We start from the raw sequence: 27,252 nt of genomic DNA, 5'->3' as shown, positions 1-27,252 counted from the left end.
AGGGTGTGAAACAAGCACCTGCAATCTGTCAAATGCGACGAGGCTGAACCCAGTTTGCAAGCTCCTCGTCCAAATGCGGGTATTTCTTGCACAGGTAATTTTGCTCCTGTATTTGCAACAGGCGGGCGACCTGCAAGAAGTCTCGGAGTGACACATGATGTTAGACATAAAGATGTGCTTGAAGAAATGCACATGAAGAAACGCACTTTTAACATTTATAAGAACAGACCAAAAAAAGCCATCAATGAAGCGTGTGGCGGGAGTCTGTCTCGGGGCACACGAGCGATCACTTTTTTTTTTTTTTCCTCTTTTTCATTTGTGTGTAAACCGTTTCCAAGAATAATGTTGTTTATGAGGATTCTGCAAATGATCTCCGATCATCTCAGGAGGTGCTCTTGAGTTTAGTTTGTTTTATTTCCACTGAGCAGTTCGCTGTTAACATGCATTGTGAACGCAGTGCTGCAGGTTCAGTAATATATATATCTTTCTATTAATTTTCCACCTGTTGTTGTTGATGGATGCTTGCGTTATGGCAAATGGAGCCATTGGGGACAGTAAATGTTTGGATTTGGGGAGGTTGTTAAATAAGATTTTTTTTTTGGTCACTGTTATTTTAAGTTTTTTTTTTTCTTTTTTTTTATCATTTCGATTTAAGTGCAATTAGAAATAGATGTTTTTTTCCGGTTTCAATAAATTCGATTTTTGAAGCTAAAGCAACAATTTTCACCAACCTTCGGCAGGGGGGTTGACGATATAATCGGATATCGCTATATATTTTAACCTGTTGATACGCACCCCCTTTTTGAGCACAAACCATGGAAATGACATACCTGAACTTAAATGGTTGTTTACTGAACCCTTGGAGTATGGACACAGTTGGTGTATCTTTTGAAAGAAGACACTTTGGGCTTTTCAGAATTAATATATGTTGTTATTTTTTAAATTTAGAGAAGCTGAAGTTTAGAGTAATGGAAATATTTTGTGCTGAACATGTTTTTATAATCTAAAAAAAAACTAGAATAAAAGTGCCAAGACAACCCAGAAATACAATGTTCTCAAAACCACGAGTCTAAAGAAGTTACATTTCAAATTTGAAGATGATCTAACAAAAAACAAGGTTCCTGCAGCTTTATTCACTGAAAATCGCTGGAAGCATAAAGAGTAAAATTAAGGCTCGACTTTCAAGACGACACAAAATCTGACCTCACTTCCTGGCTATAACAGACTTTGGAGAAAGTCTCATTTTGTTTACAGGACTCTGATCTATAAGATAATATACAGTTTTACAACATGAATGCTGCTCAGATTGCATAGTTTGTTGAAGAACGATGACGAAGGGTAATTCTTTCTGGCGAGATCTTATGTAAACAATGGAGAATATTATCAATATTTCTCAGATATATCACTTTTAAAGACAAAAAGTTTCAATAAACGCTTGACATGGACAATTGACCCAAGTGTGGCGAACTGGATTCATCAGGCGATCGCGATTTCATAACAAAGGTATGAAGTCCCGTTTTGATATTGCATGTTTTCATTTGTACTCCTGGCACAAATAACTCAATTGCTGATTCTGGAGCATTGCTATCGTAAAAACAGAGATCGGATATCAACGTTGAACCCTTAGACCTTTGAAAAGATGTATAATTTGTTAACATTAATTACATTTATAGGCTGTAAATGATATATTAAATGTAAACAGTGACATCACTCCTGAGTTGATTGTGCATCAACAGGTTAAGAAGATAATCGAGTAAATTGTTTTTTTACACGTCGCCCTGGCCTAGCGCACTGAATACGCTTACACTGACAATGGTAGTAAAGGTGTTTACATACACGGCGAAGTTGAAACATCCCCCCAAAAATCACTGTTTAAGGCATTAACCTTATAAAGTCATGCATGCAAACACACTCTTTAATGTATTTTGCACATCTATAGATTTTATATCTAGATGGTGCTTTGCGTTTTATATCATGTTGAATAACGTTGCTTTCTAAATCTGCTTTCTTATATGCCTAACAATTAGATTAAGGCTGTCATTGAGATCAAAGCCATTTGGCAGCATCTTAATGCAAGTGTCAATGTTTGTAAGGTATAAGAAGCCTGAGGAGCGTCAACCATTGGTTGCTGCCATGCAGATCTTCATGCCCATGTTGAAGGACCGTTTCATACAGCTACTGCCAGACCCCTCCAGCGACTCGGTCCTGGTGCAGAAACAGATCTTCAAGATCCTCTACGCTCTATTCCAGGTACTATCATCACTGATACTTTAACTGAAGGTGTTCACAGCTTTTCTAGCTTAAAGTTTTGGTGGTTTGAGTCTCATGTGAATTAATCCATGTGTTTTTGCAGTACAACCTCCCTCTGGAGCTGATCAATCGGCAGAATCTGACCGAGTGGATGGAGATTCTGAAGACAGTCGTGGACAGAGATGTACCTCCAGTAAGGACAATATTTCATAATGCTAACATAGGTGTTTGGTGTCGTAAGAAGCTAGATATCAATGTCCTGAAAAGGATGTTGAATTGGCTGTGGGTGGACGGTGTGCGTAGTGTCTGTCTGCGTTTAGGGCCGTCTCCAGTTTGTGTCTTACAGGCTGTGTGACTGTTCTCATGCCTCACTCACAGCCACAGAGCCACTGGAGATCATAGTACTGGCCCAGTGATGTCTTCATGACCCTCTACCCCTGGCCAGCCTCCATAGTCTCCAACAAAATTATCACACATTTATGGCTATGATCGGAATGACATACTGGTACTATTTCTGTAGAATGTGAATTTTGTGTTCATAAAATACCCAGCTATGGCTACGATGGGTCTACTCAGAGACCCACTTTAGCAAAATGTGTTTGAAACGGATAAGAATGTCATAAAATATCATGTTATAACATTGACATGTTATGTTTTTAGGCATCAAAATATTAACATTAGCTGACATTTGAATTAGAACTTTGGCTTCGGTGCGATACCAGCCCTGGTACATCAGTATTAAGACTTGATTAAAAGAACTTCATAAAGTCTCTGATTTGTGGATTCCATGTTTTGTTTAAATTAAATGTTATCAAAACATTGTTTAATTAAATTAATACATATAGCTTTAATAAAATATATATTTATTTATTTTTTAACCAAGTTTTTTGTTCAAATAAATTTCTGTCCAACAGAGCTAAACAAAAATAAAAATCAGATTACCTCTGGGATAAGTCTATGGCTGAATCACTGTACGATGATAGTCAGTAGTCCTACGCTGGTTTTTGTGATATTGCTTACAGTGTAATAATAATTATAGATAACAAAGAAAATCATAACTAAACCGTTTATTATAATTGTTATTAGAAGTATTGGTATTATGTTGAATAAGAAATTGAAAAATGAGTGTCACAGTATGCTAAAATCACCCCAAAATTGTGCAATATTTTTTATAATCAGTGGCTTCCTAAAAATGCTTTCAAGATGGAAAAAAAAAAGGAAGAAAATATATCAATGCTTTGGTCATTGAGGGTTAAACATTTAGTAAAATGTCATGTAGCAACAATGTAGAACAATACTGTTTACAATGTTTATTATTGCATACCGTTTCACAAACAGTTTGTTTTTATTAAGACAGTATATAGTGCAGAATAAAACTGTATACAAGGATTCCAGTTTGAACAAATTCATAATTCACTTACTAAAAAATTGTCAGCAGTTTTCAGTGTGTACTGTGTAGTATGGGTTACGCTTGTTTAATTCTGATTATAGCGAACATCTAGCTACATACTGAATTTTTTACCTTACATTTGATAAAGTCAGTCCAGAATATGAGTTATCAAAAAGTGATCCTAACCATCTAAAATAGGTTTTTAGTTTACCAATGAATGCTATTTTATCCTGGAGTTTGGCCGGAAAATAGCTATAGATGCTAACACTGTGTTAATTTTTTTTACATTTTGATTAGAACTATTGGGTTGCATGAATTAGAAAATGTAGCAGTAATTCTCTTTTACGGCTGTGATGTTCAATCATGTTTTTCTCTAAAGTGCTTGTATGTGACTTTTCAGGAGACCCTACAGGTAGATGAGGACGAGAGGCCTGAGCTGCCCTGGTGGAAGTGTAAGAAGTGGGCGCTTCACATCCTCGCTCGACTCTTTGAGAGGTACAGTACTAGCACTCACCCAGAGCGCATAGCATCACTTCCTCCCTGAAAGCGAAAGATGAATTTCTCACAGATGACTCACGGCCCACTGAATCTCCGCCCACACTGAGCAGTTATTTTCAGAAGAAGGTCCTATGAGTTTGAAACTGAATGTTGGTGGATTTTCATGAATGTCCTTTGTGATTTCGCCCCAAGGTACGGCAGCCCTGGCAACACGACCAAAGAGTACACAGAGTTTGCTGAGCTCTTCCTCAAGGGTTATGCCGTGGCTGCGCAGCAGGTACAAAAGGCATCAGTAGATTCAGGGGAATGCTGATATGTGTGTGTTGAGACAGGTTCACCATTGGCTCTGTGTGCTTTATTAGGTGCTGTTGAAGGTGTTGTATCAGTTTAAGGAAAAGCAATATGTGGCTCCAAGAGTCTTGCAGCAGACACTGAATTACATTAACCAGGGAATCGCACATGCCGTCACCTGGAAGAATCTGAAACCACACATCCAAGTATGTTGAGATTGTTTTTGTGTACTGTAATGTAATTCATCTGACTCCCTGAAGGTGATTGTTTTTTTGTTTTTTTTTGTCCTTTTGTCCTTTTTGTAAATCGTTGTGTAATCACACTAAAATATTCCGGGTTCAATACAAGTTAAGATAGATTGACAGCATTTGTGGAATAATATTGATTACTAAATAATTTTGACTCGTTATGTAAAAAAAAGAAATCTGGGTTATAGGCACTTACAATGGAAGTGAATGGGGGCCAATGTTTGAATGTTAAAATACTCACTTTTTCAAAAGTATAGCCACAAGACAAACAATACATGTGTTAACATGATTTCAGTGTGATAAAATCATTTACTAACCTTTTCTGTGAAAAGTTATAGCCAATTTTACAACTTCGTTGCCATGGCGATGTAACGTCAACAACACCTAAAATGACTGTAAAAATTACAATTTAAACAACTTTACAGCTCAAATAATTAAGGGTGTAATGGTTAAAAAATATGAGCTTACGTATTGTGGCGATTGGTAGGGAGATTGAAATTAGTCGTTTCTACGATGCATCGCGATTCAGACGTGGACGATTCTGCATCGATGCATTAATAGACCAGAATTGATTATAGCCTACTTTGATGTTTCTCTGATGTCATTCGTCACATACACGCTTGTCGCGCTAGCGTACAATGGCGGAGGGAGGCGAAACACAAAAGCGAGTAATAAAAAATGCTTCACTATTTTAAAAGCTGACGTCTTGGCATATTTTGGCTTTTATGAAAAAACTGGTAAGCACAAACTGGACAAGACACAAGCTGTGTGTGTAAAGCCTGTCACACACACGAATAAAAAAATTTAGGGAATACCTCTAACTTAAGAAACCATGTTTGCCATTTTCACCCTGAGATGCTATCGCCTGCCAGTGCCAAGGCGGACCCAGCTCAGCCAAAAATTTATCAAACGATATCAACTTTGTTTTCGTGGGGTCTGTAATTATTTTGAGTGTTTTGTCATCAAAGCGCAGCACATCATCTGGGTCTTCCAGAAGTGTTTCCACCTTCAAACATGGCTTTTTTTATATCACTAATAAATGTAGCGCTATTCTTGGACAGTGCTAAAGTTATGTTTCATAGTATTGTAATGTAACTAACCATTGGCTTTCAAATAACTTTTTAGTTCGGACACCAGTGGGGTTGTCCTAAAGTTAGGACACTTATTTAAGATTTTTGATAAATGAGGATGCTTCTGATTGATCTGCTCTGGCTGTGTGAGAGAGAATTTAAGTTTACAGCGGTTTAATGAGAGTACCATATATATTTTGCCTTGTGTCACCAAAACAACACCAACCCGCATCTCGGAATAGCATTCAGAGATAATTTTCTTCTCAATACAGAGCGGTTATATGAGTTACCGTAGACTTTGTCAGTTCAAACCAGTCTGACCATTCTCTGACCTCTCTCATCAACAAGGCATTTCTGTCCACAGAACTGCCGCTCACTGGATGTTTTTGGTTTTTGGCACCATTCGGAGTAAATTCTAGAGACCGTTGTGTGTGAAAATCAGCAGTTACAGAAATACTCAAACCAGCACATCTGGCAACAACTATCATGCCATGGTCCAAATCACTGAGATTAAATTGTTTCCCCATTCTGATGGTTGATGTGCACATTAACTGAATCTCCTGACCCGTATGATTTTATGCACTGCACTGCTGCCACATGATTGGCTGATTAGATAATCACCTGGATGATTGTTAGTGCTAGACAGGCTGGTTTGAGTATTTCTGTAACTGCTGGATGTACAATTGTGGTGATTCGAAGAACATCATCTCTGAATGTTATTCTAAAATGTGTGTTGGTGCTGTTTTGGCAGCATGAGGGGGGGGCCTACACAATATTTGGCAGGTGGTTTTAATGTTGTGGATGATCAGTGTATACAATCCTGAATATTTATTATAATGCTATGCAATGTCAAATGTCATGTTTGATTTCATCAGAACATTTCAGTAGGGTTCTAAGTAGGGACATTATTTAAATTGATAAGCATGCACTTCCATGAAAAATATATAGTATTTTTGAAAATATCTATATGTAATCGGAGACAATATTATTTTAGAAAAATACAGCTTTAATTTGAAATATATAAATGCATTTAATCAGTGACAGTGTGTAAGCAGCATATGTATCTAACATTTATTCCATATTTTCAGCAAAGCTAACATTTCCATTTGGTGTCAAAATTGCCCTGTTCTAGGCTTATTTTTAATCACATTGCATCACTGATGGATCTCATAGCGCTTTTAATAACAGTGCTAAATTTTTAATGTTTTGCAAATGTCTTTAATAATACAATTATAATAAAGCTGTCAATCTAAACATTTCTTGATTCAGTCTTAGTTTAAAGAATCGTAAACTGAAGCGAACCAAATTAAAGTGCTTTTATAAAATAATTTTCTTTATATAGTCAATAGTCTTTTTAAAACCAAAAATTGGCCACATTCACTTACATTGAAAGTACCTCACTGTAACCTTGATTTTATTTATTATTTTAAGAAAAGAAGGGGCAAGTCAAAATGTTATTTTTGTGGTAATCATGCAACAAATGCTGTCGATTGAGCTTAAATTTTATTGAACCCAGAATATTCCGTTAACACTACAGTAAAATGTAGTCATCTCATGGAATATCAGGGACAGATGTAATGACAGTTTAAAGTAGGGTTGGTCTATGTCGCTGAAATAGCTCTTTATTTTTTTTAAGCCTTTTGACGATATTCAATATGTTTATGGATTTGCTCTGGAATGAAAGGTACATTTATAACAAAACATGGTACTAAATGGCACAATATGTTTTAAAAAATATTTTTAGAACATGTATTCAGGGATTTCCATTAATACTTGCATTACATGCTGATTTGGTCAGTAATGTTTGGACAGATTCATTGAAGTGGGAAGTTCAACAGAAATTAATGAAATCCTACCTACTCATTTGACATTTTGGTTAGTGCCGTTTTGAACAGAGAGCTTATTAAAATATATCTGTCAATGTTTTCATAATCACGAATGGTCAAATCTTTTAAAAAGTTTTAAAACTGTTAATTCTCAAAAAAAAATGCATGTTTTTGGGCGGCCTGGGTAGCTCAGCAAGTCAAGATGCTGACTTCCTCACCTGTAGTTCCAAGTTCGAATTCAGGGTGTGCTCAATGACTCCAGACAGGTCTCCTAAGCAACCAATTGGCCTGGTAGCTTGGGAGGGTTGAGTCACATGGGGTAACCTCCTCATGGTTGCTATAATGTGGTTCTCGTTCTCGGTGTGGCGCGTGGTGTGCATGTATGCTGCGGAGAATAGTGTGAAGCCTCCAAGTGCGCAAAGTCTCCGCAATAACGCGCTCAAGCCATGTGATAAGATTTGTGGATTGACTGCCTCAGACACGGAGTCAACTGAGATTCCTCAGCCATCCGGATTGAATCACTACACTACCATGAGGACTTTGAGTGTTTTGGGAATTGGGCATTCCAAATTGGGGAGAAAAGTGGAGAGAAATTTATTCTAATTATGTCGTAACTATTCTGATATATCATCCAGTCCTAATTTAAACTACAGGTGTGTAGTTTAATAGTATATAAGCTAATTTAAAACAACTTCAAATGTGGCTTATCCAATTAGAATTGAGGACTCAAGCTTTCCATTTTATAATTTAAATGTGGATGTCTGTTTTCAGGGAATCATTCAGGATGTGGTGTTCCCCCTCATGTGCTACACGGATAGTGATGAAGAACTCTGGCAGGAAGACCCTTACGAGTACATCCGCATGAAATTCGGTTAGAACACCACCATATATCTTAATCTGAGCCACAAAAGGCTTTTAAGAAGATCAAAACCATTTATAACTGACAATCTCTCTCTCTCGCCTCCCTTTAGATGTGTTTGAAGACTTCATATCCCCCACCACTGCCGCTCAGACACTTCTCTGCACCGCTTGTAACAAAAGGAAGGAGGTGGGTGTTTGGAGGCGCCATCTGGCACAATGATGACTGTGATGTGATTGTGTTTGGCTGAGTGAGCTTTGCGCGTTTCTTCTTGCCAACCCTCATGTATTCAGTCAGCACCCTGCGGATCCTTCTACGAGACTCATCTGTCTTCAAGAGACTTGTCTCATTCAAATGAAGTGCTTTCTCTTCCTTTTAATGTGTCTTTTGGTGACACTAGATTTCTCACTGTTGGAGAATGCTTCAAATTCATAGATTTCAATGAAGAAGAAAAAAAGGTTTGCATGGCTAGTCTGTCCATGTGACCGAAAGTTGATTTTGCATCAGCTCACGCTGATGTAGACATTTGTTGACAAATCTGAAGTTCAAAGATGGCCACCAAGCATGTTTGCAGGGTGTTTATTTGTTGATTTATTTTTACTCTTAATACATAAAATTAAACCAATGAAGAAAAAGTTGGATATGCCGGCTGTCTGAATAAAGCAACAGAGGATAGATGTTGTAGCTTGTTAAAACGGTGTTCTGAAAGGGTTGATTGGCTGTGGGTGGACGGTGTGCGTAGTGTCTGTCTGCATTTAGGGCCATCTCTCAGTCTGTCTTACAGGCTGTGTGACTGTTCTCATGCGTCACTCACACACAGAGACACTGGAGATCATAGTACTGGCCCAGTGATGTCTTCATGACCCTCCACCACTAGCCAGCCTCCATAGTCTCCTACAAAACCCACAGATGATGTGAATTGTGAGATGCTGAACTCTTTTTGAGGTCTCATGTATCCAGCCAGGTTAACTTTCCCATTGTTTCATTCCAGGTGCTGCAGAAGTCCATGGGCTTCTGCTGTCAGATCCTCACAGATCCTGCTTCAGACCCAAGGAAAAAAGACGGTGCACTTCATATGATTGGCTCACTGGCTGAAATTCTCCTGAAGGTGTATAGAATTGATTAAAACATGTTTCACTCTAGTCTAGGGCTGGGTATCGAGTTTGATCCATTTTAGGCACCGACCGAATTGCCTCTAAACAAACGAGTATCGAAAAACGTGTTGTCGTTCGGTACCAAATTTCGATACCTAAGGGGTTAATCTCGTCAACGGCAGTGAAAATCATGTACCATGCTAGATGTGCCCAAATCTAAAAGTGCTGGTGATTGGGTGTGTTTAGGCATCAAGGAAAAACACCAGTTTACGCTGGTTACGCCCAGAGACGCATCTCACACGTGTGGCTACATTTCACCAGGCTCGATGCCAACAGCAGTGCAATATTTGCGACAAGATAATTGCTGCCAAGACCGGCAACATGGCAAATCTGATGAAGCACTTGACGGTGCACAGAATAAACTTAAAGAGCAGAAAGTAGATCCGTCTTCGACTGCAAGAAGACCGAGCCGGTGCGGTCAAACTCTCAGCGTCCTCCGTCAGGTAGGTTAACGTTTAGCAAACAAACCAACAAACTAAATCGGCTAACTTGTAGTGGTACATACTTGTGTACTTGTTAAATTAACATTTCTGTGAACGGTGACATAGTCCTATAAACTGGGACCTACGTAACGTTAGATATTGTTTGGATGTATGGCTATAGATAGTTAGCTAAATCAATGCTAAAAATGCTTTAAGGTTGACAGTAACTGATCAAGTTGAACTCGCATTAATCTAGTTATCTGGTTAAACCGTTCTTATCCTTGGTGTTGGCTGAATTAATAGTTTAGCTTTCTTGTTTTTTATTTTTTTTCCTCTTCACATTAATGTTATAGCCTCTGCCCCTACCGATCCTGGCATGAGGAGACCAGAAGGCCCAGGAGATGAGAATGAGAATGAGTCTGTAAAATGTCAACAAACTGATTTTTTTTTTTTTTTTGAGGTAATGTGTAATGTTTGTAATCTTGTTAAAACGGATTTCATAAAATTGGTATCTGAAAAAGTATCGTTTAGGAACCGGTATCGGTCAAGGTATCGATATTGGAAAAATTTTAACGATACCCAGCCCTAGTCTAGCCTATCAACACAATTAGTTACGAATGTCACATTTTTTTTTGAATGGTCATGTTGATGTGATTTTATTTTTACTTTTTCCCCTCTTCAAACAGAGAAAGATCTACAAAGACCAGATGGAAATAATGTTGTGCAATCATGTTTTCCCTCTATTCCAAAGTGAACTGGGTTACATGAGAGCCAGGGTGAGAAATCTTCATGTATCTCAAGTATTAGTCTCCGGTGAATTATGAGCACTGCTGTTGGGATTTCACATGATTAATTTAATATTCTTGATGCAACATGTACACCGCACACACGCAAATACACGCACTTATGTCACCGCATAACACGTGTCAAACTTGCTTCATTTCAAGTGGCCTGTGAGCTCATTTCTGAAATGTAGGATGGCAGGGGATTGCAATGTTTCACTGAACAATCAGTTAGTGCTTTCCTTGTGAGTATAAATGAGCCTTCACCTGTCATCTGTATGTTTTGGAGTGCATTCTGCTTGCTTCAAAAGCGTAATGAAACTACATGGGTCAATTATCAATACTAATAAATAATATAGCTGTAATTCGCAGACTGGTTTCAACCACACAGACTATTTTAAATGCACCTGTTAACCAACAGAAAAACGGCAGAAAAACGTTCTAAATTTATTTAGACTGCTGTTTTTTTTTCATTACAAAACTGTTTTAGTTCTTTATATACAAACCTTAGTTACTAACCATGGTAGTGAGGAGCCATGCGTGGTTTTACCTATAGATACCATGAACCATTACAAATATCATTGTTAAAACTATGGATACTATGGATGAACTATGGTGCAACTCAGTTTTCCATCTGTATAAAATCTGGACTTTTGTAATGCTCTCTGATTGTAGGAAAATGCTTGTTGTTTTGTTTGCCTTCTGAATTTCCAAGACATGACTGTAGTTTAATCAGCTGCAGTCTGATGAAAGAAATCTGTAAGGAAGACCAACTTATTCACACTGCTAGAATATTCAATTAAGCTATATAAAAATTAGGTATTCATTTTTTTCCACAGATGTTATTGTTGTTTATATAATAATTTTCATCTGCATCCCCACCTCAAAATCAATGCTGTACTGTCTCATGTGCATTTCAATGCTCATAACATGTAAAATTAAATGGAAGGGTTCTACCAAAGCAGGTGCTGGTGCCACATTTTCAAAGGGTCCTTAGAGGGTACAAATATACCCTGATGTTAATCACGTCAAAACAGGTTTGGCGTTGCGGGCTTGTGGATGTGCACACAACAGCACCGCTGCTGAAAAATATCCTAGGGTAAACATAGATTATATAATTTTATAAAAAATATATAATATGATTAAATATAATTAAAATGATATAAATATTATTAATATTAATTAATATTATATTAAATAATATGCAATATTTAAAAATATAAATTATTTAATATAAACCAGATATAAGAAATAAATCAAGTGAATATATCTTTCCTTGGTATATGAATATACACTCACCGACCACTTTATTAGGTACACCTGTACACCTCATTCATGCCATTATCTAATCAGCCAATCGTGTGGCTGCAGTGCAAAGCATAAAATCAAAATAATGTTCATATCAACCATCAGAATGGGGAAAAATGTGATCTGAGTGATTTTGACCATGGCATAATTATTTTGTGCCAGATGGGCTGGTTTGAGTATTTCTGTAACTGATTATCTCCTGGGATTTTCACATGCAACAGTCTCTAGAATTTACTCAGAATGGTGCCAAAAACATCCAGTGAGCAGCAGTTCTGCGGATGGAAATGCCTTGAGGAGAGAGGTCAAAGGAGAATGCCCAGACTGGTTTGAGCTGACAAAGGCAACGTTAACTCCAAAAAAATCCTCTGTACATTTGTAGTGAGCAGAGGAGCATCTCAGAATGCACAACATGTCAAACCATGAGGCAAATGGCTACAACAGTAGAAGACCATGTTAGTTTCCACTTCTATCAGCCAAGAACAGAAAGTTGAGGTGTAATGGTGTACCTAATAAAGTGGTCACTGAATGTATATTTCCAATGATATATTTAAAAAATGCCTTCAGTAATTATGAACAACTATAAAAGTCATGGAAGTTAATTTGCCAAAAGTTGTGGAAACCCAGAATATGTTGGTGCTGAGAAGTTTCACCATCTAGTTTATGCACAAAATATAGCTTTTGTTTACAGTGAATTTGCTCTATTTGGCTGCTACCTGGACTGAATTAAAATGATTCCCTATTTGAACCACTGCCTCATTAGGCCTGCTGGGTACTTCATTACTTCTGTGAGGTCAAGTTCAAGAATGACCAGAACCTGCAGAAGGCTCTGGAGCTCACCCGCCTCTGTCTGATCAACGACAATGAGATGCCTGTCAAAGTGGAGGCTGCCATCGCCCTGCAGGTCCTCATTAGCAATCAGGAGAAAGGTAGTTATCTCCCTCTCTGTTTACTGTCTTAATCATTAGCTAGATTTATTTTATGAGGCTATAATGGTTCGTTTTTCCCAGAAGCCAAAGATTACATCACCCCCTTCATTGGGCCTGTGATGCAAGCACTTCTCCACATTGTGCGCGTGACTGAGAATGATGATCTCACAAACGTCATCCAGAAAATGATCTGCGAATACAGAGAGGAGGTCACCCCCATCGCCGTGGAGATGACCCAGCATTTGGTAAGGCTCTGTGTCTGACTCTTAAGACATCCTCCAGAAGAAAATACAAGATTCAGTTCAAATATTTTGCTTCTTTTCGGGTGTGACATGCTGTAATCTACTGTTAATCAAATAATTTTAAGCAGCATTTTACTAATTGTTTTACAATTATGCAAGCTGTTATATTTGTCCTTTTTAAAAATGTAATTTCACACTGCAGCGTCTAAACACAAGTCACAGCACATTTTAATCTAAAATCTTGCAGTGGATATAAAGTACGTAAAAATAATGTTATGTGTCAACTACACTTAAAACTGTGAGGAAATAAATTGGTGGTTTCAGAAGAGTGCAATTCATGCTATGCTCTACTCTTCTCTCCAGGCCATGACCTTCAACCAGGTGATCCAGACGGGGCCTGACGAGGAAGGAGGTGATGATAAAGCAGTGACAGCCATGGGCATCCTCAACACCATTGACACACTGCTGAGCGTTGTGGAGGACCATATAGAGGTAAGAAATCAGAAGCGTGGGCTGCAGAAGTGGATCTTGTCTAGTTTCAACCGCCCACAAACCCAAAACAATATTCAGCGTTCGCCAACTCCTTATAAAATGCTCTGCTGGCTGGAGCAGTCCTGTCTTTAAATAGCCTTGTGGAAATGCATCTACATTTATATTAATGCTGCAAATGCCCTCTTAGCAAATACTAAAGAAAATTGTATTTATTGTTTAAGTGTGGACTCCCCCTTTTAACACCAAGATGTGAAAAAATCTCTACAATGCACATATACGCTCGCTTGAGGTGGATAAATTTTTTATTCGATAAGAAGAAATGCGCACAAACTATGAAGGAAGCACATTTACCGAATAAACTCCTATTGAATTTAACAGGAATACAAGATGCACAAAAATCATGTGATTGAATAATGAATTCATATCTGGACGAACCAGCGGACCAATTGTCACAAATGAATTGTTGCCCTTATCATTCTGAAATACCGGTGTCCTAAAAATCTAAAGCCTGCATAGAGTTTGAAGAGCAAATAAGTTCACAAACTTGCACTTTATTGCACAGAACCCGGCAAATAAAAATAATGCAAAATATAATTATTTAATAATTATATTTCAATAAATGTATATTATAAAAAGAATGCAAATAAATAATGTTACATTATTGTGGCAGATGAGTAAAGCATTGATAAGGCAATGCAAAAAGTGGCTTTAGAAGGCAATATATTGTTTATTTCCATATTGTGGAACATAAGCCTATTATTGGTCCATCCAGAGCGACCAATTTTGCAATTCAATTCTACAATCTGTCGGAGATAGAAATGGCATTCTAATAAATCTATGGACGCGTCAGTGTACACATGCATCAGTCGAAAACTTTTGTAGCATCGTACTTTGGTTGCATTATGTTATCAAACCCTGCATTCGGAGTTGTGCTCCGTCCAGCCATGTTTGAGTGCTAGATAGCCTTCTTATCTTGTGCTGTTCCTAGTATCAAGCAAGCTTGAGTGTGGTTTGTAGTCTATACAGCTACGCATTGCCTATACTGCTGCAGTTTTGCTTACTACCCACTGCTGAAAACAGGTGGTACTTCAAGCTTGAGTTGCGCCGATGGTATAAATATGCCTACGGTCCAGGGACATGATTGTGTTAAAAAAAAAAAACACTTTATTTTTTATATAATTAATCGCAGGTGCTGCAAGTGATTTTAGCATTCTAAAGCTTTCACATGACTGAGACGTTGAATTAACCACACCCCTCATTCCAAACCACCCCCTCCAAAGTTAATTTGGAGACCAAAACTGACAAACATAATGAATTACAGCCTCAATGATCCCATTCAGATATAAGAACAAGCAAAATGATTGACAAGTGAAAAGCGTTAATTCTCGCTGACACATTTTTTGTTTGCTGTTTACAAAGTCTACAGCTGTCACAGAGACTGGTGAGATATCTCATGAATTTAAGATATCTCATTTCGTTCATGTCCTAAGTTGGAGGAATGCTTTTTTTGCCATTTAAAACATCACTTGCAGCACCTTTAACGTGTATATAAATATAATAATGTTTTGTAAATAAATATTTACACTTAAAAATTTTGTTTAAAGTTTGCTAGATTTGCTCTGTTAAAGGTGGAAATGTGTGTCAGATGTTTATACACAGTGTATTGCACTGAACCCTTTTTAGACTAGGCAGATATGACATTGTGCATCAATGTTTCCGATTGGCTGCTTTCAGATCACCCAGCAGTTGGAGGGCATTTGTCTACAGGTGATCGGCACAGTCCTGCAGCAGCACGTTTTGGGTGAGTTTCACAGAATTCCAGTGAAGAAATTCCTTTTATGTGTGACCTCTCAAGCTGTATTTTTCATTTATTTGGCACTAATGTTCCCAGAGTTCTATGAGGAGATCCTGTCCCTGGCCCAAAGTCTGACCTCTCAGCAGGTGTCTCCTCAAATGTGGCAGCTGCTTCCTCTGGTCTATGAGGTCTTCCAACAAGATGGATTTGACTATTTCACAGGTAACGCAGGAGCTGATGTGCACTTTGCATGTTTGAGTGATGACAAACTTCCTTCTGTAATTCTAAACGGACTATCAGAAGATTTCACATGCTTCCCTTTTTTATACAATTCTTTTGACTTGGGATAACCTCCTTAATAAATGAAAAATGCTTGATCTGACACTTCCTGATTCCTCATATGTACCATGTTATTTCATTTCAGATATGGTGCCACTACTCCATAACTACATCACAGTCGGCACAGACATGCTCATGTCTGATTCCAAATACCTTGAAGTAATCTACAGTATGTGCAAAAAGGTACCCTCTCTCTCTCTCTCTCTCTCTCTCTCTCTCTAACACCTCCTTAGTCACTCTTTGAATTCACTAAGAAATGGTAGCAATATTATTGTTTCCTTTCAGATTTTATCAGGCGATCCAGGTGAGGACCCAGAATGCCATGCAGCGAAGTTGTTGGAAGTCATCATTCTGCAATGCAAAGGTCGTGGTATTGACCAGGTGTGTTTCTTGGTTTTCTGACCATACAATGCCTTTCTCAACGAGCATTAATTTACTAAAATTACGGATGTATAATATATCGATGGTCTGCCATCAGTTACAGTTTTTAATTGTCAGACTATTAGGTGGATGTTTGAAAGCAGATTGAACATCTCACTTGGTGTGTACCATATTATGTGTCTAAAAAGAGGGAAAACAAATCAGAATTATTATATGGCTGTCATATGTTATTAGCCATAAGATTCAACCATAAAGATTATCATCAGTTTTGGGCAAAATGTTGAAATCTATGCATCTCTCATGAAAATGTACAAAAAGGAAATTGAGCTTTAGAACTGTTCTTGCAGGTGGTGCCGCTGTTTGTAACGACCGCTCTGGAGCGTTTGACCCGTGAGGTGAAGACGAGTGAGTTGAGGACCATGTGTCTACAGGTTGCCATCGCTGCACTCTATTACAGCCCACCACTGCTGCTCAACACACTGGAGAACCTGCGCTTGCCCAACAATACTGAGCCCATCACCAACCACTTCATCTCGCAGTGGCTCAAAGACATCGACTGCTTCCTTGGGTACACACTCCATAGCTGCATACTCGCCTGACATTTTATTTTCATTTATTTAATTCATTGTTTCATAGTGGTAGGTGATCACCAGTCGCTGCTGTGTTGGTGAGCAGCCTGTTAGATGGGGCTATTTTTATTTCTGATTAACCTGGACCTAGTTGTCAAATGTGCAGCCTTTTTGATAGATTATAGTGCATCCGGAAAGTATTCACAGCACTTCACTTTTTCCACATTTTGTTATGTTACAGCCTTATTCCAAAATGGATATGATTTTGTTTTATTTTTAATACATTTACAAAGATTTCAAGCAAACTTTTTGTTGAATTTTGAGGAAAATAATGAATTTAATCCGTTTTGGAATAAGGCTGTAACAACAAAATGTGGAAAAAGTGAATCGCTGTGAATACTTCCTGGGTGCACTGTATGCCATCTAATCTTGTTTTCTGGATGTCTACAGACTCCATGACAGGAAGATGTGTGTGTTAGGACTGTGTGCTCTTATGGATCTGGAGCAGAGGCCTCAGGCCATCAATCAGGTGGCTGGTCAGCTCCTCCCAGCCATCATCCTCCTGTTTAACGGCCTGAAGAGAGCTTACGCCTGCAGAGCTGAACATGAGAATGATGAGGATGAGGATGTGGAGGGTGGAGAGGAGGAAGAGGAGAATGGTAAAAGTTTTTCATGTTTATCTAAATGGCAGCAACAGTTTGTGCAACACATATTCCATTAGTTACACTTGAAGGGTCGGTTCACAAACCTAGTGAGTGTCCTCCGGAGGCAGCATTTTAAGGCATCATAGGCGTGCTCCTGACGCAAAGGCTGTTCCAAAAGCTAGTTATCTTAATTATGCTTCCTCTTAAGATATCTAATTTTGGCCATATTGTAAGGTAGCATCGGATGCATCCTTCACCGTGTAGCGATCCCAGAATGCACCGTGATGAGCTTGGTAGAATAATAAAGATGAGAGATGGCAGACAAAGCAAGAGACATTGAGATTATAAATATAATTATTCATTCTATATTGAAACGTATTGCTAAATAGCAGTTTAATATGATACAAAACCAAAAATTTTACCCAAAATGTGGGTTGTATGTATTTAGTCTCATTAGAGGATCATGTTGTTTCGCTCGCATCAACTGTATTGATCAAAATCAGTTGAGAGTCGAGTGTCCTGTGCGCTGCAAGTGAGGAGTGCTATTTGAATGATGTGCAGAGCTGCTGACTATGTAGAGTATTTCAAATCCCACTTATGAGGCATCATTTCATTAAGGATGCTGCCATAGAAGACAGCTGCTTATGTTGGCAGAATACAGTGAAGCAGCTCACTAAGTTTTGGAACAGACCCAAAGTCAAAGAGTACTATTTGTCCTATTTTGTCTTTTAAATATTAGTTGTCAAACTTGTAGGTAGACCAATTTATCGGTTTTACCAATAAATCTGTGCCGATAGTTGCTTTTTGGAACTATTGGTTAAATGCAAAAATCCATACTGATATTTATTTATTTTACTCTTTCTTTTTTATATATATATATATATATATTCATGATTTTTGTTTTTTTAAAGGGATGTTCACCCAAAAATTGGGTTCTCTCATTATTTACTCAACACTTGATATCCCAGGTGTGTTTCTTCACCAGAGCACATTTGAAGGAAAATATCTTGGTTCAGAGAGAGAGAATGGTGATCAGACTTTTGAAACTCCAAAAATCACAGACAGTCAGCATAAATGTCTTGTATTGATCTTTTTTCACACCAAAAGCGATTGTATCACTTTAGAAGACATTAATTAAACCACTGGATTCGTATCGATGACGTTTATGCGGACAGTCTGTTTTATTTATTTATTTTGGAGCTTCAAATGAGAAATCACCATTCACTTGCATTTTAAGGATCTACTGAATGGAGATATTTTCTATTTTTCATTAACAAAAAGTCATTCAAACAAAAAACAAGTCATTCAAACAAAAGTGCATTATTGTGAATGTGGCCTCAGTATTATCAAATCAAAAGTGCCAGAAATTTTGTGAATGTAGCATTGTTTTGTATTTAATGATTGGAAGTGCACACATTTTAATAGCTGAAAGCAATGGCTTTGCTGAATGACAATGTTCTGAATGGACTTGCATGCAATATATTGCATACTTGTCACATGACCTTGTAACATTAGGTTTAATTCAGCATTCAGTATTTTATTTAGCAAGTCATGTCTACTTAACATCAAAGAAATTGAATTATTTAGCAATTTAAAGGTTCACTCAGTAATTTTTTTGATGTCAAAGTGACACACTGGCTTACAGTAACATCTAGTTACCTGGAAGCTGCATCATTCAAACAGTAGTTTTCTGTTACCGATGCCATTGTAGAAATACACAATGCACATTAAGCCAGGATTGAATCCATGGAAAGTGTCCAACAACAGGGAAGTTCTGAGATTAATCAAGTACTATTCAGCTGGTCATGTGATCTAACGTGGCTGCCCCATGAGGCGCCCCTGCCCCATGTAGAATAAAAGAGCTTTTATAAGGTTACTGATATGAATGAACTCTTCATTTCACAAGTGGTCATGATTTTATACATATATTTCAAAATATGTTTCAATATTACTATTCATTTCTTTAGAAGAACTTTTTAAATTAGGAAAACATTTAGTGCACCTTTTTAAATTCAATTTGAAGTCCAAGAGTCAAAATGATCAAAATCGTGACGTCTGTTTTATTGATCAAACTAGAAATGGAAGGGCAAGTTGAGTGCAGTGCTCTGGTTGTAGATCGCACGATTTGACAAATGTAGAAGTCTGGGTATGCAGAAAACTTGCCTACTGCATGCATATTTTAGAAATGGTAAAAGTATGGTAGTATGCTTTTCTGAACATAGCCCATGTCCTTACTGTGAATACCAGCCTACTTAAACAAAATTGTACGTCGTGTTTTTTTTTACGTCATCACATTTATGGAAATGAATGATAGTATATGGTAATTTTGTTGTTGGTCCTTGCAGCGGAGTTGGCCAGTGATGAAGATGACATTGATGAAGAAGGCCAGGAATATCTTGAAATGCTGGCTAAGCAAGCAGGAGAGGACGGTGATGAAGACTGGGAGGAAGATGATGCAGAGGAAACTGCTCTCGAGAGTTTCACGACCTCCGTGGACAATGAGGACAACAATGTTGATGAATACCAGATCTTCAAAGCCATATTACAAAGTACAGAGGTTTTCAATATGCATGAAATAATACGTGATACAAAGGGACATTTTGTTGACTTGCACTTGCTCTCTCTCTCTAGATATCCAGGCCCGTGACCCAGCATGGTATCAGGTTCTCACACAGTGTCTCGATGAAGAACAAAGAAAACATCTTCAAGATATTGCAACACTTGCAGATCAGCGGCGAGCAGCACATGGTGAGGCAAATGAGTTTCCCATAATCTTTTGTGCCAAAATGTTGTTTAAACCTTTTTTGTTCGGCTTGCTGAATTATCATTTCCTTTCCGATTCATTCTAGAATCAAAGATGATTGAAAAGCACGGAGGATACAAGTTCACAGTTCCTGTTGTGCCACCCAATTTCAACTTTGGTGGCAGCGCCCCTGGAATGAATTGAGTCCCCCTGTTCCCTTTCCCCTTTCTAACTGTGACTGAATGTAGTGAAATGAAAACACTTGTTTGTGTTGCTCCCTGAAGTAGTGGTTCCACAACTGGTTCTTCTCTCTCACTCTTCAAACTGACTATCGAATTGAACAGCACCAGAAGACGTGGGAGGCAACCAAACGCAACCAATTTTTGGGAAAACAAACCAAGAACTTGAACGCTAAGCAAGTGGGGGAAAATCAAATCTCTGGACAATTGTCGCCTAATGGGATCCAAAAAAAGAAGAAGAGGGATACCATAATGGCAGCTCTCGCTCATGCATACAACGGGGGTTAAGATTTGAAATTATGAGACATAATGTCAAATCATTGTCCCTGTATGGGCCAAAGGGCCTTTTCAAAATTATACCTCTGGCAGTAGTGTGTCAACGTTTTTCGTCATCACAAAAAATCTCATGTTATTGTACATACTATCCAAGGCACTTGATTTTTAAGTTGCCTGGTCGAAACAACCAGAGGCATTTGTAAGGTAAGGTGTCAACATGCGTATTCAAATGTAGCATATTGGATACTTGTCATAGCACTATGTGATGCCTGATCTCTGTATATTAATGACTAGCACTTTCATATTGTTCAGGTCTCTTAGCCTTCTGTATCAGACTGCAAATTTTTTTTAACTCAGTTGAAGACTATTTAAAAATTGGAACTGTGTTACCTGAATGGTGACTTCTCCTATAATGGCTGGTGTTCAGAGGGCTTCAATAACAGTGTGTGGCAATCATTTGCTGCTTGTAATGATAACATTTTAGGCTCCAAACTAAAATGCACTTGTTCAATCTGGATAAAGACATTTGTTACAAGCACTGAAAGTCATTTGATTAATTAATTGGAGCATGAATAGTGGAAGTCTCAAGCATTTGGTTGATGTATGGATGAACAGTCAATATACACAACATTAAAAGAAAAGATATTAAATCAGATTATTTTTGTGATCATAATCGCCTTGCCTAAAACCTTCTCAAAACATTGGCTTTTTTTTTTTGGCCAGACAATTGTAATTGTTTCTTGTAATACAATTTAGGCACTTTTTGGGGAAAAACAGGCAGCAATTATGGGGCCATCATGCCAATACCATGGACATTGTAAGGTTGAGTTAAATCATTGGGTCATATAGCATTTTATAGTCTCAAGGTCAGGATCTGAGTTTTGTTTCAGCACGCTGTTTTGTTTTGGCAAGGGTTGCCAAGATACAGTCACGCCTTTTAAATATAAAAGAAAAATCGAATTGGGTTAGTGAGGCTTGGTTACGTGTTTTCAGTTTCCTTAAGTTATTGTTTTCCAAAGTATACAGTGAGGAGGAGCACTTTTGGTCAAGGAATATGGCATTCTAGTGTGGATGAGAGATAAACATAGCAAAACTAATGCGTTTTTAAATGAAAATGTATTAATGTGGATGTGCCCTTGGTCTGAAGATGATCAAAGCCAGTTTTGCAATTTAGTTGTGAAAATCAGTAAATACAGTGCATCCGGGAAAGTATTCACAACGCTTCACTTTTTCCACATGTTGTTGTTACAGCCTTATTTCAAAATGGATTCAATTCATTATGTTCCTCAAAATTCTACAAACAATACCCCATAATGACAATGTGAAAGAAGTTTGTTTGAAATCTTTGCAAATTTATAAAAAAAAAATCACATTTACATTTATGCATTTGGCAGACGCTTTTATCCAAAGTGACTTACAGTGCACTTATTACAGGGACAATCCCCTGGAGCAACCTGGAGTTAAGTGCCTTGCTCAAGGACACAATGGTGGTGGCTGTGGGGCTCGAACCAGCAACCTTCTGATTACCAGTTATGTGCTTTAGCCCACTACACTACCACCACTCACAAGTATTCACAGCCTTTGTTGAAGCACCTTTGGCACCAATTACAGCCTCAAGTCTTTTTGAGTATGATGCTACAAGCTTGGCACACCTATTTTTGGGCAGTTTCTCCTATTTCTTCTTTGCAGGACCTCTCAAGCTCCATCAGGTTGTATGGGGAGTGTCGGTACACAGCCATTTTCAGATCTCTCCAGAAATGTTCAGTCGGGTTCATGTCTGGGCTCTGGCTGGGCCACTGAAGGACGTTCACTTTTTTTCTGTACCCTTCCCCAGATCTGTGCCTCGATACAATCCTGTCTCGGAGGTCTACAGACAATTCCCTGGACTTCATGGCTTGGTGGTCTGACATGCACTGTTAACTGTGGGACCTTATATAGACAGGTGTGTGCCTTTCCAAATCATGTCCAATCAACTAAATTTACCACAGGTGGACTCCAATCAAGTTGTAGAAACATCTCAAGGATGATCAGTGGAAACAGGAAGCACCTGAGCTCAATTTTGAGTGTCATGGCAAAGGCTGTGAGTACTTATGCACATGTGATTTATTTTTATTTTTTTATTTTTGTTTTTTCTTTTTAATAAATTTGCAATGATTTCAAACAAACCTCTTCATGTTGTCATTATGGGATATGGTTTGTAAAATTTTGATGAAAATAATGAATTTAATCAATTTTGGAATAAGGCTGTAACAACAAAATGTGGAAAAAGTGAAGCGCTGTGAATACAATAAGATTTGATAATCATCATATTATACAAGCTTCCCAGGAATAAATTATATATATATATATATATTATAATTATAGGGAAAGTTCACCCAAATATATATATTTATAATTTACTCACCCTCATGCCATCCCAGATATATATAACTTCTGCTGAACACAAACAAATGTTTTTAGAAGAACATCTCCGCTCTGTTGGTTCTGACAATGCAGGTAAATGGTGACCAGAGCTTTGAAGGTCCAAAAATGACAATGGATGCATAAAATTAATCCAAATTCTCCATACCTTCTGAAGTTTTATGATAGGTGTGGGTGACAAATAGATCATTATTTAAGCCCTTTTTGCTATCAATATCCACCTTTGATCAGCCCCAACCAGTAGGTGTGATTTACAATTAAAAAAAGAGGTAAATGTTGATCTGTTTCTCACCCACACCTATTGGACCTTAAATGTTCTGGTCACCATTCACTTGCATTGTGAATACCAACAGAGCTGAGATATTCTTTTAAAAACCTTTTGTGTTTTGCAGAATAACTCAAGTCATACACATCTGGGATGGCATGAGGGAGAGTAAATGATGAGAGAATTTTTGTTTTTGGGTGAGCTGTCCCATTAATTTGAACTTCATGGTGATTTTGGCCAGTTTTATTATGTTTTGAAATGCACGATGGCAAAGACCATTTCAATATGCTAAAACATTGCCAAGATAGTGCCTTATTTTCTGTCTGTATTCTCACGGTTACATTTGTTCATTACAAGTTCCTATGGTCACTAAATACATTTTTATAAAATTGTAAAAATGTAATTCAAGATGGCAGGTAATCTATGTGGGCAGAAACGGATATCATCAGGTGCTCTTTACTAGAACAGAGACTGTTTAGCTGAGACCGCCCACTTGAGACCAGAAATGGGAGAGATTGGAAAGGGAGAAGGAAGTTTTGCCTTGCAGGCAAAAGAATCAATCACCTTTTTTTAATGATACATCGCCCATTCATTAACTCGAGAATGCACATTAACTGCCTGAAAGATGGTATTTTTTTAGCATGATTAGAGCTACATTTATGATACCATTGTTGTCAGATTTGACTGCTAATTTGAAATGTTATTTGATCGTAATCTTGACCAACCATTTTAGAGATTTCTGTGTTTCCCCATTCAAGTAACTCGGAACTGTACTTGTAAGTCGATAGTATACATTGAGTTTTCCAAGGATGTCCGCCACCTGGATGACTTGCCTTGAAAGGGACTTTGACTAGATGTACATTTTTGTGGCACAAAGTTAAAATGTTATATGCAGAAATGTCCAATTTTGAGCTGGTGTTACGTTCAAGGGTTCTAGAGACTGACCCCAAAATGGTCGTCAGCATTGTTGAGACCCTTCCCAATCAGTGTTCCAATTTTTGCAACATTTAACCATGTTATTCTTTGTCCTCCAATAAACTCCTTGCAAGAAAATGCAGAAGAGACCTTTTGAGTGCATAGGAGCAACATTGTTAAAGCCGAAGAGATTGGTATAATCTCCAAAGCCGATCCCTTCATGTAATGAAACTAGTTCACAGTGCTGTTATAAGTTTAAAAGAATGGGTTCCCCAGCAGATAATTTCACTGCGTATGACAATGTTCTATCTAGAATCACCCCGACAACAAACAATTCATGGTTTTAATTGGTATTCAACCAGATATACCTGTTGGGGTATCAATCACTGGTGGGTTGATGTAATGAAACTTTCAGTTAAGAGAGTTTCACATTTCATGCTTAACATTTGTAACTACAGCATAGCAAAGCATTGACCAACACTCAAGCAAACCTAATGGAAAACATTCTGTATGGAAAGAAGTGCCTCTATGACTATATTGTGTTACAAGAACAGTTAAGAGTATACAATTACACCTTTTAAAGACTAAGAAGCGTTACACAATAAAGCTTGCATTGACTATGTTGCATGTTTATGGAGATAAGTGTTATTTATATGATATGATTGAAGGTTTAATCATGGCAGCATCTGCAACAATTTGCCTTTTGTTGCATTCGATCCCAAAAAAGACTGCAGATCTTCATCAGCATCAGGTCTACGATCTCCTCTTCAGAGGGCTTAGGGAAAAAGATAAACGGTTACATGTTTGGAAAAGTGGAAAGCTTGGCATTAAACTGTATGCAATGATTATGAGAGACTTATGGTGGGACGAAGTTGCTCTTCATTGAAAGCCACTAAGATGACCGATATAAAGATGTTGAGCACTACGAATGTCATGTAGATAATGCAGGATCCATTTAGGAAAGCACCCAGAACTGGACAGTAATCCAAAACTTGTAGGTTTAAAGAGATGACATGCAATGTGTAACATGTTAAAGAGATTATAAGTGTGTCTGAATGCAATGTGCACTGCTAAATTGATCTCATAGTTGAAGATACCCACCTGTAGGCACTTAATGGTTTGAGCAGCATCAAGGGGAGTTTTGCAAGATAGAAACTCCCACCGTACATTCAATTGCACTAATGGGATACAACATTAGACAATCCGCTTTATAAATGTTACCAACAGGCATTTTAAATGATCTCTAATAACAATGTCTGCAAAGATGTCCATTCTGCTTGGGTGCTATTTTCCAAATATTCTGAAATCATAAAGAGGCAGTTTCACCGAAGAAAGTCTTATGAGTTTAAAACAACACAAGGGTGAGTGAACATTCCATTTACAGTTATGACAAACACACTCAGTGCAATGGAACAGGCCAAGAACATGATGGCCATGACCACAATAAAGACAGATGCGTCTGTCCATGCCCGCTGCAGCGTAGAGGTGATTATGGGTAGTTTGGGGTTGAGTCTGAACAGATGCCACAGCTTGATGGTGGCCAAAAGGACTAAGAAGGCTTTCAGATAGCCCAGTGCAGCATCTGCCATTGCAGTCTCATAAAAAAAATCTGTTAGAGAAGTTTATTCAAATACCATTATTGTACCAGTACAATAATCACAATAGTAAGTCTATAATGAGAGCCTTTACATGCTCGGTCTTGGTAATGATCTGGTCCTTTAATTGCTTTAATCCTTAAGCCCTTCTGTTGTGTTTCTGTCATTTTGATCCAGACAACTTTCTTTTATTTAACGTTTATTTTTTTATTTAGTTACTTACATTCTTTGACTTTGTTCACATATTGTATCTGAAGAAAATGTTCTCTATAGCACGTTTGTGTATGTGTTTACACAAACACACACACACAATGTGTGTTGAGCACCCTCTTGTGCATTGTCTTTTCATGTACACTCTTATTTCAAGATCTACTTTATATATTATGTTGCATTTGGGCTCATTTGTATCAGGAAAGTCATTGTTTATGTTACATGTAAGGTTTGTGAAGTAATAAAACAGAAGTGGCGGTGGTGGTGGCGTTGTGGTCTAAAGCACATAACTGGTCATCAGAAGGTTGCTGGTTCGATTCCCACAGCCACCACCATTGTGTCCTTGAGCAAGGCACTTAACTCCAGGTTGCTCCGGGGCGATTGTCCCTGTAATAAGTGCTCTGTAAGTCGCTTTGGATAAAAGCGTCTGCCAAATGCATAAATGTAAAATGTAAATGTGTTTTTGTCACGTTTTGCCTCATATTCATGTGTCTGTGGGAATTTCATACACTAATAATAACTGCAGTTTGGCCTCTTGAGTAAAACAAATTTGCTCATGGCTGTCTCATCTTTCTTATGGTTTTACCAACTCTGAATATAATTGTTGAAATAACAAATTTGCAAATGATGAGAACGAATCTATTCTTATTTGTAAGCCAATTAAAAAATATGATTTAAGAATTGGTAGGATCAGCTATATGCATTGTAAAGCCCAGATTCTAGGCTTTAAAACCCCACCTATTCTCTTCAGATCAAGCAAGTGGTTATTCACTTACAACTTATTTATTTATTGTTTTAGCTGGGAGTGCTCCCCACTGGCCCGGTATAAGCTCAGTTGAATTAATCCTATCAATACATTTTTTTATAAAAAAATTATTTTATATATATATATATATATATATATATATATATATATATATATATATATGTTTAAAAAGGAGACAAAACCTGTCATATTTACTAAAAAATAAGCACAATAAACTCAAGCTTAAGAATTTATCTTAATTGGTCGGTCATTTTGACCCGGGAACACGTGGAGTGGTAGCAAATGAGGAGCACAGGACAAGGGTTAAACGATTTTCCTATTATTGTGGTCATAAGG

The 27,252-nt window shown here is 37.8% G+C and overlaps 1 protein-coding gene and 2 non-coding genes across 4 annotated transcripts in view; all 3 read left to right on the top strand.

Moving 5' to 3' along the window:
- Nucleotides 1–26,951, top strand: part of LOC127654004 (importin-7-like) — a 37,603-nt gene extending 10,652 nt beyond the window's left edge. Inside the window, exons 5-25 of one of the 2 annotated variants that reach the window (XM_052141044.1) lie at nt 2,094–2,250; nt 2,354–2,443; nt 4,041–4,135; nt 4,331–4,415; nt 4,501–4,635; nt 8,345–8,444; nt 8,545–8,621; nt 9,424–9,540; nt 10,695–10,784; nt 12,859–13,024; nt 13,109–13,269; nt 13,630–13,758; nt 15,493–15,559; nt 15,650–15,775; nt 15,978–16,075; nt 16,178–16,273; nt 16,621–16,841; nt 17,293–17,501; nt 19,832–20,035; nt 20,118–20,234; nt 20,336–26,951. In XM_052141044.1, coding sequence (XP_051997004.1) covers nt 2,094–2,250; nt 2,354–2,443; nt 4,041–4,135; nt 4,331–4,415; nt 4,501–4,635; nt 8,345–8,444; nt 8,545–8,621; nt 9,424–9,540; nt 10,695–10,784; nt 12,859–13,024; nt 13,109–13,269; nt 13,630–13,758; nt 15,493–15,559; nt 15,650–15,775; nt 15,978–16,075; nt 16,178–16,273; nt 16,621–16,841; nt 17,293–17,501; nt 19,832–20,035; nt 20,118–20,234; nt 20,336–20,433 — 2,638 coding nt within the window. In that variant the 3' untranslated portion in view covers nt 20,434–26,951. Of the gene's footprint in view, nt 1–2,093; nt 2,251–2,353; nt 2,444–4,040; nt 4,136–4,330; nt 4,416–4,500; nt 4,636–8,344; nt 8,445–8,544; nt 8,622–9,423; nt 9,541–10,694; nt 10,785–12,858; nt 13,025–13,105; nt 13,270–13,629; nt 13,759–15,492; nt 15,560–15,649; nt 15,776–15,977; nt 16,076–16,177; nt 16,274–16,620; nt 16,842–17,292; nt 17,502–19,831; nt 20,036–20,117; nt 20,235–20,335 lie in introns of both variants that reach the window. The other variant, XM_052140959.1, reaches the window with a different exon arrangement.
- LOC127651973 (small nucleolar RNA SNORA23) lies at nt 2,536–2,716 on the top strand. The gene has a single exon (XR_007971642.1). It is a non-coding gene; the product is annotated as a small nucleolar RNA SNORA23 (small nucleolar RNA).
- On the top strand, nt 9,157–9,334 carry LOC127651980 (small nucleolar RNA SNORA23). The gene has a single exon (XR_007971643.1). It is a non-coding gene; the product is annotated as a small nucleolar RNA SNORA23 (small nucleolar RNA).
- Nucleotides 26,952–27,252: the final 301 nt, after the last annotated feature.

Source organism: Xyrauchen texanus, chromosome 1 (genome assembly GCF_025860055.1).
Source record: "Xyrauchen texanus isolate HMW12.3.18 chromosome 1, RBS_HiC_50CHRs, whole genome shotgun sequence".
Classification (NCBI taxonomy): Eukaryota; Metazoa; Chordata; class Actinopteri; order Cypriniformes; family Catostomidae; genus Xyrauchen; species Xyrauchen texanus.
Note: the sequence above shows the minus strand (reverse complement) of the source record. Positions and strands in the feature narration are given on the sequence as shown.